General features: G+C 47.9%; 1 protein-coding gene across 1 annotated transcript; it reads left to right on the top strand.

Annotated features, from left to right (window-relative positions):
- Window positions 1-603: 603 nt before the first annotated feature.
- On the top strand, window positions 604-16613 carry Adsl (adenylosuccinate lyase). Its single transcript, XM_021640338.2, has 13 exons — window positions 604-806; window positions 2729-2932; window positions 4701-4745; window positions 5327-5406; window positions 8235-8406; window positions 9153-9199; window positions 10472-10562; window positions 11957-12026; window positions 12165-12312; window positions 13762-13852; window positions 15017-15106; window positions 15474-15650; window positions 16466-16613. Exons 1-13 carry the CDS (start codon window positions 654-656, stop codon window positions 16550-16552), a joined length of 1455 nt encoding a protein of 484 aa, XP_021496013.1. The 5' UTR covers window positions 604-653; the 3' UTR covers window positions 16553-16613.
- The last annotated feature ends 782 nt before the right edge of the window (window positions 16614-17395 follow it).

Genomic DNA, 17395 nt, shown 5'->3' with positions numbered 1-17395 from the left:
CCTCAAACTCAGAGATCCACCTGCCTGTGCCTCCAGAGTACTGGGTTAATTAAGGTCTTGCACCACCAACGCCTGGCACAGCAAACAATTTTACGGCTGGGATCACGACTACATGAAGTACTGTATTAAAGGGTCGCGGCACTAAGAAGGTTTTGAACTACTGCTCTGTCAAGATTGTTGTCAACTGGCAGGCATGGTAGCACACGCCTTTAATCCCAGCACTTGGGAGACAGAGGCAGGCAGCGTTCGAGGCCACCCTGGTCTACAAAGTGAGCTCCCTGCCCTCAAAAAAAAAAAAAAAAAAAAAGGAACGACTGGAATTTTCACCCTGTCACGGAAATTTGTGGTTTGATTTGTTCTCCAGCGTTCAAGCATGGTTCACTAAGCTTCGACCTCCAATGTGCTCAGATGGTAGAGTTGAGGAGGCACAGAGCGGGGCAGAGTCTTAAGCTTGGATCGGGTTTTGTACAGACCAGGAGAAGCGCGTGGACCCTCCGCGGGCGTGAACCAGGCCTCGGGCCACTCCGCCTTCCAGGCCGGCGTTACCACCCCGAGGGCGGGGCCGGAGGAGGAAGTCCCGCCCAACGCGCTCCCACGCTTCCGCTTCTGGCTCCGCGGCTGCTCCTGTCGGCCGGCCGGGTAGCGGGTGGAAAATGGCCGCCGCCGGCGACTCTGACGGGCACGGGAGCTACCGTACTCCGCTGGCGGCCCGCTACGCGAGCGTCGAGATGTGCTTCCTGTTCAGCGACAGGTACAAGTTCCAGACGTGGCGGCAGCTGTGGCTGTGGCTGGCGGAGGCCGAGCAGGTAACCGGCCCCTTGTCGCGGAGGGAGGTCACCGCCTGAGCGAGCACCTGTTGGCTCGGCAGCGGTCCCGGGGACCTGCGTGTCCCTTGGGCCGCTCGGTTTGGTCAAGGCTTTGGGAGTTTGCCGCCTTCCACAGCGCAGCTCAGGTGGCATGCTGCTTTAAACCTTGCAGGCTCAGGGTTAAAGACATTTGCCGCCAGACCTTAACAGCCTGAGTTCGAGACCCGGGACCACACGCTGAGAGGCGATACTTGACTCCCATTAGTTGTCCTCCGACCTCCACGCGCTCACACATGCACACGCGCACACACACACACACACACACACACACACAAAATAAGTAAAATGCTTTTTAAAAAGTGTAACTGCGTTGCAAATTTAATGGTGATTTTTTTCCCCCGCACCGTTTTAAAAAAAAAATGTATTTTTTAAAAATTTTGTGTGTATAAATGTTTTGCCTGTATGTATGCACGTCCGTTGTCAGGAGAGGGAACTAGTTATCAGCTTGTTGTAAACTGCCTTGTGGGCCCTGGGAACCGAACCTGGGTTCTCTGTAAGTTCCTTTAACCACTGAGCCATCTCCAGTCCCTGAATTTTCTTCTTTGGGGGTTGGGAGGAAGAAAACCAAGTTTGTAGGGATCAAGGCTTGCCCTAGGTTAGTTACCCAACTAGACCTTGACAGCAGAGCTAGACTTTGAAACTGGATCCATTCCAGATCCTGAGCTGAGGGAGCCCTCTGTGAGGCCAGCCTCATCTATTTAACAAGTTCCAGGCCAGCCAGAACAACACACTGAGACCATGTCTCAAATAAACAAACAAAAGCAGCACACATTCCGAAATACCTGGTTGAGCTGTTGAAATGATGAGGAGCTAGGGTGATGGTTCATCAGTTAGCAGCACAGGCTGGCTCCTTTCCCAGCAACCCCACGGTGGCTCTGCCACTTCAGTTCCAGGGGACCTGATCAGCCTTCTCTGGCCTCCGTAGGCACCACATGTGCACATGATATAGATGCATACATACAGGTGAAACATAAAAATAAATAAATCTTTCTAAAATTTTTTTAAATGAGAAATGAAAAATTAGGAGTAATACAAGAGATAGTGTCAGGAGCATGAATTTATGTGGGTGTGTGCACGGTGGGGAGCGCACACGTGGAGGCTGCCTGCTGACAATTTTGTGAAATTGGTTCTCTCCTCCTCTGCGTGAGTTCCAGGAATGGAGCTCTGGGTTCCAGGCTTTCCTTGCAAGTGTTTTCAGCAGCTGGTAGTTTCCCTTTGGAGACAGTGTTTCATTTGAAATAGGATCCTTCTGCTTCTCCTTCCCAGGGGCTGGGATTATAGCATGGATTGCACTAAGCCCAGCTTTAAGGGATTGTTTGGGTTAGTGTAAGCACATCCGAGTTTGGTGTAAAGACACAATACTCTGTGCCACTCACATGTCACGACCAAGGTAAGTAATAACAAAGGTCTCTTCTCTGCAGTATGCCTCGAAGAGAGCTGAATGGGTTAATTAAATGTGGACAATGCCATACAGTAATGAGTGTGCTAAATAAACCAGGCTAAAGAAACAGAGTTGACACAGTTTTACATGGAAGTTAGAGAAGGCCTTTCATGATGACATGTGAGCCTAGAGACTAGAACAGGAAAAGGCAGGAGTCAGGCTGGTGGTAGTTGCAGTGCTGGTACATGCCTTTAATCCCAGCACTTGGGAGGCAGAGGCAGGCAGATCTCTGTGAGTTGAGGCCAGCCTGGTCAACAGAGAGCTAGTTCTAGGACAGCCAAGGCTACAAAATAGAGAGAAGAGGGCTGTTGGAGTTAACAGCCAGCATCAGGACTCCTTACTTCCTCTTTTGGAGTTTGCTTAGAACCTTAACTCCATTTCTTTTCCTTTCCTCCATGATTTTCTTTTGCTCGGCCTGCAGGCACTGGGTTTGCCTATCACAGATGAACAGATCCAGGAGATGAGGTCAAACCTGAACAACATCGACTTCCAGATGGCAGGTGAGGAGGAGAAGCGCCTGCGGCACGACGTGATGGCTCATGTGCACACATTCGGCCACTGCTGCCCGAAGGCTGCTGGCATCATCCACCTTGGGGCCACCTCCTGCTACGTCGGAGACAATACGGTACGAGCCAGTACTGCTTCAGCCTTTAGATTTCGTTTGTGTGCTTTTAGATTTCCAAACTTCCCAGGGGCCTTTATAAACCGCCCTTGGCTTCTGAAAAGAGAGGACAGTATTACAAGTGTTCCTTTTTGGTTTTGTATTGTGTTTTGTCATTTGAGACAGTGTTTCTCAGTGTGTAGCCCTGGCCATCCTGGAACTAGCTGTGTAGACCAGGCCAGTCTAACTCACAGAGTTCCACCTGCCTCTGCCTCTGCCTCCACCTCCCAAGTGCTGGGCTTAAAGGCGTGCAGTGCCCAACTTTTATTTTTGAGACAGAGTCTGAATACATTGTTGTGTTTTCTAGACCGGTCTTTGGCTGGAGAGCCCCAGCTATCTTCCTGCTTCAGCCTGTCTGAGTAGTTGAGGACAGGTGTGTGCTGCTAGGCCGGCTCTTTTTTAGTGTTAACTAAGGCATGATTAAGAGACCTGTGTGTAACTGGGGAGATGTGGAAGAATAATCCATTACTTGAAAAATTCTTTCATTACACGTATTTACTTTCGGGGGGCCAGCATGTGCACCGTGGTGTGGTGCGGAGATCAGAGGACAACTTGTAAATCCTAGAGGTGCAACTCAGGTTGACAGGCTTGGCACCTGCTGAACCATCTTGCTGCCTCGCGGGGGGGGGGATTAGGTTCCCAGTGGTGCAGTGTCTCCATGATTTTGTGACATAGGAGCATGTTTTGGAGTTGTTCTGAATACTTTCTCTTAACTCCCACGTGAGCAGTGTGAAGGCTTGAGGGTGTAGCTCAGTGGTAGGTAACGTGTCTAGTATGCAGTTTTAAGTTTCTTAAACCTCCAAGTTCTAGGTCATGCCTTCCTGTGCTAACAAGTACAGATGAACAGGGCAAGGTGGCTTAAACTTTTATTTTTTAATTTTTCAAAACAGGGTTTCTCTGGAACCCACTCTGCAGACTCACAGAGATCTGCCTGCTTTTGCCTCCTAATTGCTGGGACTATTTTGTCATGCATCACTACTTCCCTGTTGGCTTAAACCTTTAATCCTAGCATTTATGAGGCAGAGGCTGCAGATCTCTGTGAGGACAAAGCCAGCCTGATCTACATAGGGAGTTCCTTGACAGCCAGGGATGCACACCTTCCTTGTCTCAAAATGGATGGATGGATGGATGGATGCATGGATGGATAAAAAGGAAGAAAAAAGGTAGAGAGAATACTGACGGAACGTACCATAGAAGATTAAAAAAAGCCCAAGGACTTACACAGTCCTCAGTCATTGTGGCCCCCACACTCTGTGAGCAATAAAGGTTTTGTGACTTGTGGATCCCAGTAATCCAGTAGTCTACTTGTTCTGAAAATTGTCCCCACCCCAAAACCGCTTTTTCTGTAACCAAGGCTAATCTTTAGCTTGAGCTTACTATGTGAACAAGGATGACCTCAAATTTATGACCCTCCTGCTTCCACCTCGCAAGTGCTAACATTATAGGTGTTTGCCATTCCAAGTTAAAGTGATGCTAAGGGTGGAACTCATGGCTTTGCACATGCTGGGTAAATACTGTGCCCGCTGAGCTACCCCCCAGCCCAGCTCTTACATTTTTCAATGGTAATGAGGGTAAAACAGCCTCTTAGCATCTTTGGAGGCTATTTGGTTGCTAAAGGTGAGATGGGTTGCTTAAAGCTGAGCCACCAGCTCTAATGGCCAGAAAGTGTCATTATAATACTACTTACTGTCTGACACTGTTTAATGTGAAACCATTGAACTTTCCCTTTCAGGACCTGATTATTCTCAGAAACGCATTTGACCTGCTTTTGCCAAAGGTAAGATGTTGACAGAAGATCCCTACCAGTTTAGGCGCCTCATGATGGGAGTATCTGAAATTATAAGTGAACTACACAGTGTTGGTGCCTAAAGTGTATCACGTTCTCAAGTCAGGGAGTCTGTACGTCATCTGTGGAGTTAACTGCCCTTCTTGGGTTAAAATACAAGGTACGGTATTGGGAGCTCTTTACTCCCAACAGTGGAGAAACAGAGGTGGGTGGATCTCAGAGTGTGAGGCCAGCCTGGGAGACTGAGTGATGGCTTCTCAAGTAGAGCCTTTGAAATATAGCACAGATGAGAGGTGTTGTCTGGGAACATTGGTCAGGCCATGACTTGGTCCTGTTACTCTGCAATGGTCTTAAAATAGTTGTGTTACGCATTAGGGAGTCGGCTCAGTTTTCAAATGCTGGTTCCTGTGACCCTTCCCAGGGCACTTGAAGATTCAATGGTGAAAAGACACAAGTGCTGCCTTCCCTGAGCTGAAGATTCGATTTTATGTAAAATTGTGTGAGCATTTAGCTGAAGTTACATAAAGAACTCAGTTGAATTCACTCTTTGCACTGCGTGATCTTTCTTGTAGCTTGCTAGAGTGATCTCGAGGCTTGCCGACTTTGCTAAGGAACGTGCTGACCTGCCCACCTTAGGTTTCACACACTTTCAGTAAGTGAGAAGGTGACTCTGGGGAAATTGAACTCATGCATGCCTGTTGAGGCGCGAGTATCAAAGCATAGCAGATAATTTGGTGGGAAGTGGGTCTGAAACCTCTGTTAGATGCTTTTCTGGGACTGGGGATGTTGCTCAGCAGGAATATGATTGCCTGGCGTGCTTGTTGTTTGTTTGTTTTTTAAAGTTGTGTTTATTATGTATACAATGTCCTGTCTGCATTTTTAGCAGCACCAGATCTCATTTTAGATGGTTGTGAGCCAGGGCGTAGTTGCTGTGAATTGAACTCAGGACCTTTGGAAAAGCAGCCAGTGCTCTTAACCTCTCAGCCATCTCACCAGCCACCTGGCATGCTTGGTTTGGTTTGGTTTTGGTTTTTGGTTTTTGAGACTCTGTGTAGTCTTGGCTGACCTGGACTCACTCTGTAGACCAGGCTGGCCTTGAACTCACAGAGATCTGCCTGCCTCTGCCTCCTGAGTGCTGGGCTTACAGGCGTGCGCCGCCCCTGGCCATGCTTGAACCCTTGAGTCCAGCATACATGTGTAGTCCCAACCACTTGAGGGCTGTGTAGGAGGGTAGCTTGAGCCCATGGATTCCAGACTAGGCTGGACAACATAGCAATAAAAAGTAAAGCTTGCTTTGGCTTGGTTTTAGCATTTCAAGACAGGGTTTCTCTGCACAGCTCTGGCTGTCCTGGAACTTGCTCTGTAGACCAGGCTGGCCTTGAACTCAGAGATCCTCCTGACTTCCTGACCCAGTTTGAAAGCATAACTTTTTTTTTAAGGTTTATTTATTATTTATATAGTATTCTGTCTGGGTGGAAGTCACCCTGCCAGCTCTGGAAAGCACAACTTTTTAATGATTACATTTATTTGTGTGTGTGTGTCCGCAAACAGGACAGTGCACAGGTTGGGATCAGGGAGCAGCTTGTGAGAGTTTGTTCTTTCCTTCCATGGCGCGGTCCCTGGCTTTAACGCAGGTCGTCGGGGTAGGCAGTGGTCACTTCCCCAGCTGAGCCACCTCATTGGCCCAGTAATTAGCAGTTTGTTTATGTTTATCAAGAACAAAGAATCATTCATTCTCTGTTTCAGTGTGTGTGGGTGTTTCTGCGAGTATGCATGTGTGTGCACCCCTTGGATGTCTGATACCCAGGGAGACCAGGAAACGGCATCAGATGCCCTCGGACTAGAGTTACGGATGGTTATGAGCCCAAGTCATCTAAGTGCAGCCAGTGCTCTTAACCACTGAGTCGTCCTTCTAGTCCCCTCACACTCCCTTTTTATTCCTTTCTTAAGAATCTAATCCAGGGAAGTAATGCAAGTTCAGGGAAAAGCTTTATGCACAAAAATCTTTGTTGGGATATTATTTAAAATAGCGTTGAAAACAGTCTAAATGACCTGACTAGTGAGAATAATTAAATAAAATACAGTATGCCCAGAGGTTGGAGTATATAGAGCCATTAAAATGTTGCTTTTAAGAAGGTGCGAAGTATGCTCTCAAAAGAAAAGAAAAAATTGCACAAAGATTGCCAGAAAGTGCATCACATTAATTTGATTACAGTGGTTTGGGTCCCCTTTTGGTCTGTATGTGTTAGTAAGAGCTACCCTCACAGCCCTGTAGTTTCTGTTGTCTTATCTTGTTTTGTTTGTGACAGGTCTTAACTGTAGTTCTGGCTGGTTGGAGCCTCTGTGTAGACCAGGCTAACCTCACACTTGAGGAGCTCTGTCCACCTGTGCCTCCCACTGATGAATGACGAGATTAAGGGTGTGCTCCACTGCACCCAACCCCAGCCCCGTAGTTTTGGTTTTCAGGATATGTAAACATTTTTATGGTTACTAAATAAAGCCCTAAAAAGCTTTATTTGGACTATTGAACTGTCTTTAGTTTATTTACAGTGTGTGATAACTAACACCTTAGCTCCATCAGCAATCACTTCTGCCGCTCCTCCCTGGCAGAAAAAAGCACAAAATTTTTTTTTTTTTTTTTTGGCTGTCCTTGACTCTCTTTGTAGATGAGCCTGGCCTCAAACTCACAGAGATCCGCCTGCTGCTGCCTTGCTGAGTGCTGAGATTACCAATATACGCCGCGCCTGGCTCATCTCTGCCCTACTCTTAAGCAGCCTCTTTGCTGTCTGAGAGTTGTGCATATCCCATCTCTAACTCATTCTGTCAAATCTTTCTCCGATTTGTCACTTTGTCTGCCCCTCAATTAGACATCATTGAGATTAAAGGTTGTACTTCAGTCCTATCTGTATGCAGCCAGGGAGATTAAAGGTGTGTATTGTAGCCAGATCACACAGACCTAGCTCTTGGGATGTGGTCCCTTGCCAGAGTAGCCGTGTTGCTGGATTAAAACTCCTCCACACTCTCCTTCCACATTGGGAGTTCCAGAGACTAAACTCTTTGTCATCTGACTTGGCTGCAAGCACCTTTGCCCATTTTACCAATCGTGGTTTGGTTTTATTTAAGGATATAGTGTTTCCCTGAGGAAGCTACACTAGTGTATGCAGTACCAAAAAAGAGGGATTCTGAAAGCAACTGTGCTTGCCTCGAACATGCCACCCTTAGCCTCAGCCTCCTGAGTGCTGGATTACAGGTGTGTGCTACCCTACCACGCTGTTTAGAAAGCTTGGTACAGAAACTGCACTGACAGCAACTTATATTCGATTTGTAGTGGCTTTGGTGCCCCTTCACTCCTCTTCACTCCAGCCTTTAACTGTTTTGTCTTTACTAGTTTCTCCAGGTCCTCCTTTCTTCCCTCTCCTGCAGGTAAAGGTGGCTGTTAAGTGAAAGCAGGCCTCGACAGGTTCTCTTTGCTCCTTTTAGGCCTGCCCAGCTGACCACGGTTGGGAAGCGCTGCTGCCTTTGGATTCAAGATCTCTGCATAGATCTCCAGAACTTAAAGCGTGTCCGTGATGAGCTGCGCTTCCGGGGAGTGAAGGGCACCACCGGCACGCAGGCCAGCTTCCTGCAGCTCTTCGAGGGGGATCACCAGAAGGTATTCTAAGGGACCAGCAAAACGGATGGTTGAGTCAGTCCTGGGACCCACGTGGTGGAAGGAGAGAACCAGCCCCTGCAAGCTCTCCTTAGTTCCCACACTCATGTCACGTGAATGCGTGTTCCTACACAAAGCAAAACACATTGAAGAGTGTGATAAAAACACACCTACGCTGCATCCATCTCTTAGTGTATGCAGTATCAAAAAAGGGTATTCTGAAAGTGACTAAGTGACTCGCGGGACAGCTCAGTTCAGTGGTGCCTCGCCCACAAGACAAGCTGCCTCTGGCATGATTAGATTGATCCAGAATGCGTTGAAGGAAGCCCAAGACCCAGCAGCATGAACAGTTGACATGTACTCAGAATGACTGCATTTCTTTCTTCCTTTTAGAAAAATCCATTTAATTTTAGTTTATGTGCATTGGTGTGAGGGTGTCAGATCCTGTGGGACCAGAGTTACAGGCAGTTGTAAGCTGCCCTGTGGGTGCTGAGAATTGAATCTGGGTCTTTGGAAAGAGCAGCCATCTTTCCAACCCTAATATTTGTTTTTGGTTTTGTTTGTTTGAGACAGGGTTTCTCTGTGTAGCCTTGACTGTCCTGGAACTCACTCTGTAGACCAGGCTGGCCTTGAACTCACAGAGATCCATCTGCCTCTTCCTCCCACTGCTGGGGTTAAAGGCATGTGCCATTATATCTGGCTTTTGAACACCTATATTTCTAACAGGATGTGTCTTACCTTTCTCAAAGGTTGAGCAGCTGGACAAGATGGTGACAGAAAAGGCAGGGTTTAAAAGGTATGTACCCAGGAAAAATGCTGGCTCCCTGTAGATGACAGGCCTCTAGCTTTAACTACCTTTGTTTACTATAATTATTACTATTGTGTGCGTGGGTAGGAATGTTTTACTTGAGTGTATGCCTATGCACCACACTTAGGATTTTTATGCGTGAACAGTTTACCTGCATGTGCACCTGTGCACCAGCTGCTTTGGATCCCCTAGAAATGGAGTTATGGATAATTGTGAACCACTGTGTGTGTGCTGGGAATTGAACCCAGATCTTCTGTGAGTGCAACAAGTATACTTACTGCCAAACCGTCTCTCCTGTTTATTTGTTTAGGTGGTGTGTGTGTGTGTGTGTGTGTGTGTGTGTGTGTGTGTGTGTATGTATGTATGTATGTATGTGTTAGTGCGCATGGAGGCCGGAAGAGAGTGTCAGATCTCCTGGGACTGGCATTACAGAAAGTGAGCAGCCGTTGGGATGCTGGGTATCAAATCTAGGCCATCTTCAGGAATAACAAATTAAAGTGGATGTGGTAGCCCACATCTTTAATCCTAGCACTTGGGAGGCAGAGGCAGGCATCTCTCCGAGTTCTAGGACAGCCATTCTCCTGACTTCTGAGCTGTCCCCCCCGTTGTTAACTTATAGTAGCTTTATGCATATTGCTGCTTTGTTTTGGGTGGGTGGGTGAGTTGGTTGGAGATGAGTCTCACTTTGCAGTCCAGGAAACTCACCGTGTGGCTTGAGTTTGAGTTTCACCAAAGGCCTTCTGTTTGCGCATGTCGGGTGCTAGAATGACAGTCACAGGTCGCAGTGCCTGGATATGTTGCTGGCTTTATTTTCTGGGGTTCCTCAGTGCATTAGTGTAACTTTAACCACCAGGCTCTTCTGTGATTCCTTTTCCTGGGCACCTCATAGAGCTGCAGGGGACATGGGCATTTAGGTTCTGCTTCCTCTTAGGGCAGAGCAGTTTGCTAGGGATTAGTAAACAGGGGAAACAGCTTGTCTCGGGAGCCGGTAGTTGATAGTCGGTCAGTGACCCAAGCTGTCACCCGGCATCTGATTTTTGTTTGTATCAGAGTCACTATTTTATTTCCTTACTTATTTTTTTGATAAAAGGTCTCTATGTAGCCCTGGCTGTTCCGTTGCTTGCTATGTGAAACAGGCTGACCTCAGACACAGATCTGCCTGCCTCTGCCGATTGAGCACTGGGATTAAAGGGGTGGTGGGCCACCGTGCTGAGCTAACAGGCATATGTTTTAGCATGTATCTCTTCTGTTTACTTCTAGAGCTTTCATCATCACAGGACAGACCTATACACGAAAAGTGGACATTGAAGTGCTGTCTGTGCTGGCCAGCTTAGGGGCTTCGGTACACAAGGTAAGGGTGAGCTTGTGGGGTGGAGGGTGAAGACCTTAAGGAATCCTCAAACACCAGGGCAGCCTCGGGCTTTCAGTTAATTGTATTTCAGTATGATAGTCATAATAATTTGAGATCTCTAATTGAGTGTGCTAAGGGGAAAGAAGTTATTTCTGCATTAACCTGTCCAGCTTTTGAAGGATATGTTAGGGTTGGAGTTCCTCAGCCAGCTATCGTGGTGCGTGCCTGTAATGCCAGCACTTGAGAGGGGAGAGAAAGAACTGGTTCAGGGTCCTCTTTGGCTAAAGAGCAAGTTGAAGGCCAGCCTGAGCTACATGAGATGCTGTCTTAAAGAAAGGAGTCTGGAGATACAGCTCAGAGGTTAAGAAAGAGTCGTGTCTGCTTTTCCAGAGGTCCTGAGTTCAATTCCCAGCAACCACGTGGTAGCTCACAACCATCTTTATTGGGATCTGATGTTCTCTTCTGGCATGCAGGTGTACATGCAGATAGACATTCATATACATAAAATAAATAAATTTTTAAAGAAAGAAGAAAAAACAATTGCATTGTCTTCTCATAATCTATCATAATCTGTCTTTTTCTCTTGTCCATGCATAATCCTGTCCTACCCCCAGCTATTGTCTTTTTTTCCCTGAGTCAGGGTTTTGCTGTATAGCTCAGACTTGCCTCAGTTTTTATCCAGCTGCTGAGATTATAGTACACACCACCTGGTGGGCACGGTGACACACACCTGCAATCCCTACCTATGGGAGACAGAGGTAGGCAGATCTCTGAGTTGGAAGCCAGCCTGGTCTATAATGCAAGTCCAGGACAGTCAGGGCTACACAGAGAAACCCTGTCCCAAAAGACCAATTTTTAAAAGTACACACCGATACACCCAGGTTGGTGATACCTTAGAAAAAAAAAAAACTGTTATCTGCGGTGCTTAGAATCCAGGGTCCTGTTCGTTCCAGGCAAGCAGTTCACTGCAGAGCCCCCTCCCCAGTCGGTGCTCTTTGCATTCCTCATTCCAGCTTTTCAGGAGCGGAGAGAAGCCTGGTAGAAACTCGGGGAGCTCGTCGATGGGGAGGGCTGGCCTCGAGCTCAGGCCAGTACACCCAGTACACACTGTACACACTAAGCCCACCATGGAGAGGTGGCCCAGAGGTCAAGAGCACTGGCTGCTCTTCCAGAGGTCCTGAGTTCAATTCCCAGCAACCACATGGTGGCTCACACCATCTAAAATGAGATCTGGCGCCCTCTTCTGGCATGTAGGTGTACTGCAGGCAGAATACAGAATACTGTATAAATTTAAAAAAATAAAAATAAAAAGCTCACCCCCTGTGTGAGCCGGGCCTGGCCCCAGGCTCCCCTGTGTACCAAGTGTTGGGGTGATGCCTGGTCTGCCTCCACAGATTTGCACTGACATACGCCTCCTGGCGAACCTGAAGGAGATGGAGGAGCCCTTTGAGAAACAGCAGATCGGTGAGTGTTTCCTAGAGGCTCTGCAGTGCCACAGAGCCGTAGGAGAGGCGTGTGGCTGGCCCTACAACTGTTCGGCTTGAGCACTTGCCATCCCCAGGTGCCTTTCTGCCTTTGCATCTTGTCCTCTTCCATGGGCAGGCTCGAGCGCAATGCCCTACAAGCGGAACCCCATGCGCTCCGAACGCTGCTGCAGCCTGGCCCGTCACCTGATGGCGCTTAGCATGGACCCACTACAGACAGCTTCTGTGCAGTGGTTTGAACGCACGCTGGATGATAGTGCCAACCGGTCAGTGATGGGGGCAGCACGCACAGCATGGTGGGAGGGCTATCCTCGGGAAGCTCTGATGGGAGCGGTGTGCTTAGCGTTCCGCCCCTAGTGCCGCGGTTATTAGAGCCCAGGCAGTCTTCCAGATGGAGTGGATGGCTTCAGACTTAGCAAGGAAGAGTCAAGATGTAACTCAGCCGGTAGAATGCTTGCCTGTGTGCGTGCAGCTCAGGGTTCAGCCTCCATTACCACATGAAGACCAGACATGGTGGTAAACACCTGTAATTCCGGCTCTCAGTGGGAACGGGGCTGAAGGCAAGAGATTAGAAGCTCAAGGTCATCCTTATAGGGAGCCAGTGTCCACCCTGGCCTAAAGGCCTTGTCTCAAAGGAAAGGAAAGATAGGAGCTCAAAGGATGATGAGGAGCACACACAAAGACAGAGGGCCAGGAGGTCAACCTGGGAAGCTGCCTAGTAGGTGGGGAAAGGAGCCTCTGGTGAGGGGTGAGCACAGGTAGCAGCTAGACTATGGAGCGTCTCAAGGCCCAAAAGGAGTCTAGTTTTGGCTGTGGAAACCTGTTTGTTCATGTCCTGCTTTACTGTCTTAAAATGTAGGTTATTTTATGTGTATGAGTATTTTGCCTGTGTGTATGTGCACCATGCATGCCTGGTGCCCATGAAGGTCAGAAGGGAGTGCTGGATTCCCTGGAGTTAGAGTGGTGGGTGGGTCAAAGCTGGACATGCGGGTGCTAAGAGCCGAACCCAGGCTCCTGTAAGAGTAACCGGCTGCACCATCTCCTGTATTCAAAATGGTCTGTAGATTGCATGTCACACCTGATACTATGCAAATGCTGGGTGAATAGTTGCTGTTACTGTTATTCAGGGAATAGATAAACTGACTACAGAAACAGTTTTATCTTCCTAGCCATTGTCGATCTGTGGCTAATTAAAGCTGTGGGTGCTGAGCTCTCAGATACAGGAGGCTGTGAAGGCTGTAGTGGAGGGTTTAGCCTACCTCAGTTTGCCCATGGAAGTGCCCCAGCGTCGTTTAGGGGGTCATGTGCAGGAGGCACTGAACAAGTTAGACCGCTGTAGCAGTCCAAGCCCACCTGGGACCAGTGGCCATGTAGATGGAAAGGAAGGATGTAAGAGTCAGCCGATGGGCCAGCCTCAGTGGTTGACGGGAGAACTAGGTGAGTGGAGCCATTCCTGCCATCTGCTAAGACAGGACCCACGGCTGGGGACAGCAGGTCGGCAGTGAGAAAGAGGCTGTGAAGGAACGGCTGGATTCATGCTCGAGTTTGAGCTGCAGGCAGCTCAGACTAGAGGTGAAGATAAGGGTTGTGAGGACATCATGAAATCCTGAGACAGAAGGAAACTGGCCCAGAGCACAGTGGCATGAGCACTCATAGCAGCTTGGGGCACGCCCGTGTGTCTGGCATTTGATTGACTGAATGCATTTGTTTTGTAGACGGATCTGTCTGGCTGAAGCATTTCTCACTGCAGATACCGTATTAACTACCCTACAGAACATTTCTGAAGGATTGGTGGTGTACCCCAAAGTAAGAGGCCGCTGGATATGGGAAGGGGAGTGCTCTGGAGTGAGTGTGTTACGGTGCCATAGGCTGGCCCAGTGAGAATTCTTCTAGACACCATCCTAGAATCCAAGATGTTGCCTAGGGAACCTGTGGAATTCATAGATGGGCGTACAGACAGGGGAAAAACTGAATTATCTTGACCTGTGAGCACAGGTAGCTAAACAGAGAAAGGGGCACCAGATGCCTTGTTTTTGTTGCTGTTTGGTTTTGTTTTGTGTGTGACTTTTTTGTTTTATTTATTTTGGGTTTTTTTCCTTTCTTTCTTTTTTGGTTTTTCAAGACAGAGTTTCTCTGTGTAGCCCTGGCTCTCCTGGACTCACTTTGTAGACCAGGCTGGCCTCAAACTCAGAGATCTGTCTGTCTGTGCCTCCTGAGTGTTGGGATTAAAGGAGTGTTCCTCCACACCTACCTGTGAGTGGGTTTCTTCTTGTGGTTGTTCAGTTTTTATTCTTTGAGTCAGGGTCTCTGTGTGTAGCCCTTGCTGATTTTAAGCTCACTGTGTATACGAGGTTGGCCTCAAACTTAGAGAGATTGGGCTGCCTCTGCCACCTGGAATGCTGGGATTAAAGGTGTACAGCGCCACACCTGGCCAGTTGCTGTCTTTTAGGTGCTTGAACTAGATGGACTTATCTCCATCATGTAGTGGGACATCATTGAAGTGGGACAGTGAAATTTAACAAGTGGAGGGAGGGTATTTGTATATGCATGTTTGTCTGCATGTATGCATGTGTCTCATGTATGTGCAGTATCCAGGAAGAACCAGAAGAAGGCAAAAATTCCTTTGGGGCCGGAGTTACAGGTGACTATGAGTGGTGATATTGGTGCTGGGAGCCAAACCCAGGTCCTGTGCAGGAGCAATGATCGTTTTTCACCAGTGAGCCAGCTCTCCAGCCCCAGTTTTAAGGATTCTCCCATGACCTGCTTCTGAAAGTTTACTTAAAAAATGTTTGTTGTTGTTGTTGTTGTTTTTTAAGAAAGGGAGGGAGGGAAACTGAGAAACACAGTCCTGAAGAAAGCATCATCATCACCTGTCTCTGTAAACAGTGGCACTGCATAGCCCTACTGTGCATTTTCTTGACCTACTGTGGCTGTGTAATGTGGAGATACCTGTCTTGTCCCTTCTTCTAGGTAATTGAACGCCGCATTCGGCAAGAGCTGCCTTTCATGGCCACAGAGAACATCATCATGGCAATGGTCAAAGCTGGGGGCAGCCGGCAGGTATGAATCGGGCTGGGTATGGTGGCACACACCTTTAATGACAGCACTCAGGGTGTAGAGGCAGTTATAAGCCCAGGCCAGTCTGGGCTTATAAAGAGAGACTCTGTCTCCAGAAAAACGTGAATCAGAAAAAGGGATGCCGCCAGGTCTGAATCTTGTGTTGGAAGTGAGGAAGAGGTGAGAACCGATGGTTCGTAAGGTTTTGGGTGGAGGAATGTGTACTTTAGAGTGCCCAAGGTCCAGTCAGAGGAGAGGTCATGGGGGAGTGGCCTCTGCAGCAGAGGAAGATTCTGATGTGAAATGTCTGATGGCCGTGTACGGTCTGAACACCCTGTTACGGTAGCTAACATACCTCACTCTCTCCCAGGACTGTCATGAGAAAATTAGAGTGCTTTCCCAGCAGGCAGCTGCTGTGGTTAAGCAGGAAGGGGGTGACAATGACCTTATAGAGCGCATTCGGGCAGATGCCTACTTCAGCCCCATCCACTCACAGCTGGAGCATTTGTTAGACCCTTCTTCTTTCACTGGCCGAGCACCCCAGCAGGTAACTGTCCAGTAGGACACTCTCAGGAGTACTGTCTGTGTGATGCTGGTTGGGGGTGTGGGAGGAGTGTGGGAGGGGCCTCCTGGAAAAGCTAAACAGTATAATAAGAGTCTGGCCATGGTGGCATATCCCTTTAATTCCAACCTAGATTACATAGTGAATTCTAGCCCAAATGTATAGAGAGACCCTGTTTCAAAATAAACAAAAAGGGGAGACCCCTCTCCCAGGGATCTCAGAATTCTGTCTCACTGTAGTATCATCAGGATCAAAATGCCTGGAGCATGGCAGCCAGTGCAGAGACATCAGTAGGCCACTGTCATCCAGCTGTTCGAAATGAAGAGTCATCTTTTTTTCTGCTTTGTTTTCTCAAATATCAGAACTGTGCTTTTATTTGCAAGGAACATGTGTAGGCCACAAGGACTAGGAAAAAGCCCAAATCCCTTCCAACGACAGCTCCAAAGGATCTAATGTATTCTTGTACCACTGGCAGCCATGGGCACATGCACATGTGTGCATGCATACACACACACACACACATGATTAAATGAAAATAGAGATCATGAGGACTCGGCCAAGGCAGCGGTCAGGCAAGAGCACGAAAATTAATCTCTTGGAAACTGAGGGATGGTGAATCTGCTCCTGGTGTGATGGCCTTTGTGGATGTGCTGGCTGGACACTTTTCTGCCTGGGAAACATAGCTACTAGTCAGCACGTGCTCAGTGGAGGGGGCTTTGGCATGCTAGGTCTTATTACTGGAACTGGTTTGAAGAAGGTATTAACCTTTCTTTTGTCTTGTGTTTGCTCATCCTTGGCAGGTCCACAGATTCCTGGAAGAGGAAGTGTATCCCCTGCTAAAGCCCTATGGAAATGTGATGGAGGTGAAAGCAGAGCTGTGTCTGTAGAGTACAAGAGAATTAAGGGAAAGTCATTGAGAGTTTGCTAATTATATTGTTGAGAAAGTAATACTGTGTTCTGCACTGTTGCTTTACCTCAAGAATGTACATTAAGAAGCGTGTGGTGGTGCCACACGCCCTTGATCCCAGCACTTGGGAGGCAGAGGCAGGCAGAGTTTGAGGCCAGCCTGCCCTACAGAGTAAATTCAAGAACAGCCAGGGCTACACAGAGAAACCCTGTCCCAAAAAAATAAAAGGAAAAACAAAAAAAGAATGTACATTAAATTCTGCTGCCGAGGGTTCACAGCAGTCATACATTCCTGTTTTGGGTTCACAGCAGTCATACATTCCTGTTTTCGCCAGTCTTTTGTATTTGAGATGGTCTAGCTGACCTGGAACTCAGAAATCCACCTACCTCTGTCTCCCCACTGGAGAGATGTGCACCGCCATGCCTGGTGGTTTTCTTCATTGACAGCAGCAAAACGACTGCTTTCCAGATGCCTCAAGTCTACAGTGGTTCCTGACTTACAGTGAGACTGTGTCCCCAGAAACCTTTCATAGGTTAAAAAGTGAGTTCAGTTCACCCATCGGACACTGTTACGTTCTCATAACACTGACAGTAGCTTTCGGTCAGAGAAGATCACCTCACACAAATCCTATTAGTAATACAGCCAAAAGCCTGGTGTGGTTACTGAGTCCTGTGCGGGCACACTTTGCTTCACACTAAGCTAGACACTCTGTAGCCTTTTTTAGTAATTACCTGATTGTAAAGTAGCAAGAAGTTCCTGGTTCCCATGAGAATCACCTGGATGCATGATTTAGAATCATCAGATCCCTTGGTTCTTTTTGCTT

The sequence above is a fragment of the Meriones unguiculatus genome, chromosome 8 (assembly GCF_030254825.1).
Source record: "Meriones unguiculatus strain TT.TT164.6M chromosome 8, Bangor_MerUng_6.1, whole genome shotgun sequence".
NCBI lineage: Eukaryota > Metazoa > Chordata > Mammalia > Rodentia > Muridae > Meriones > Meriones unguiculatus.
The sequence above is the reverse complement of the archived record's forward strand: the minus strand, read 5'-3'. Positions and strand labels throughout refer to the sequence as shown.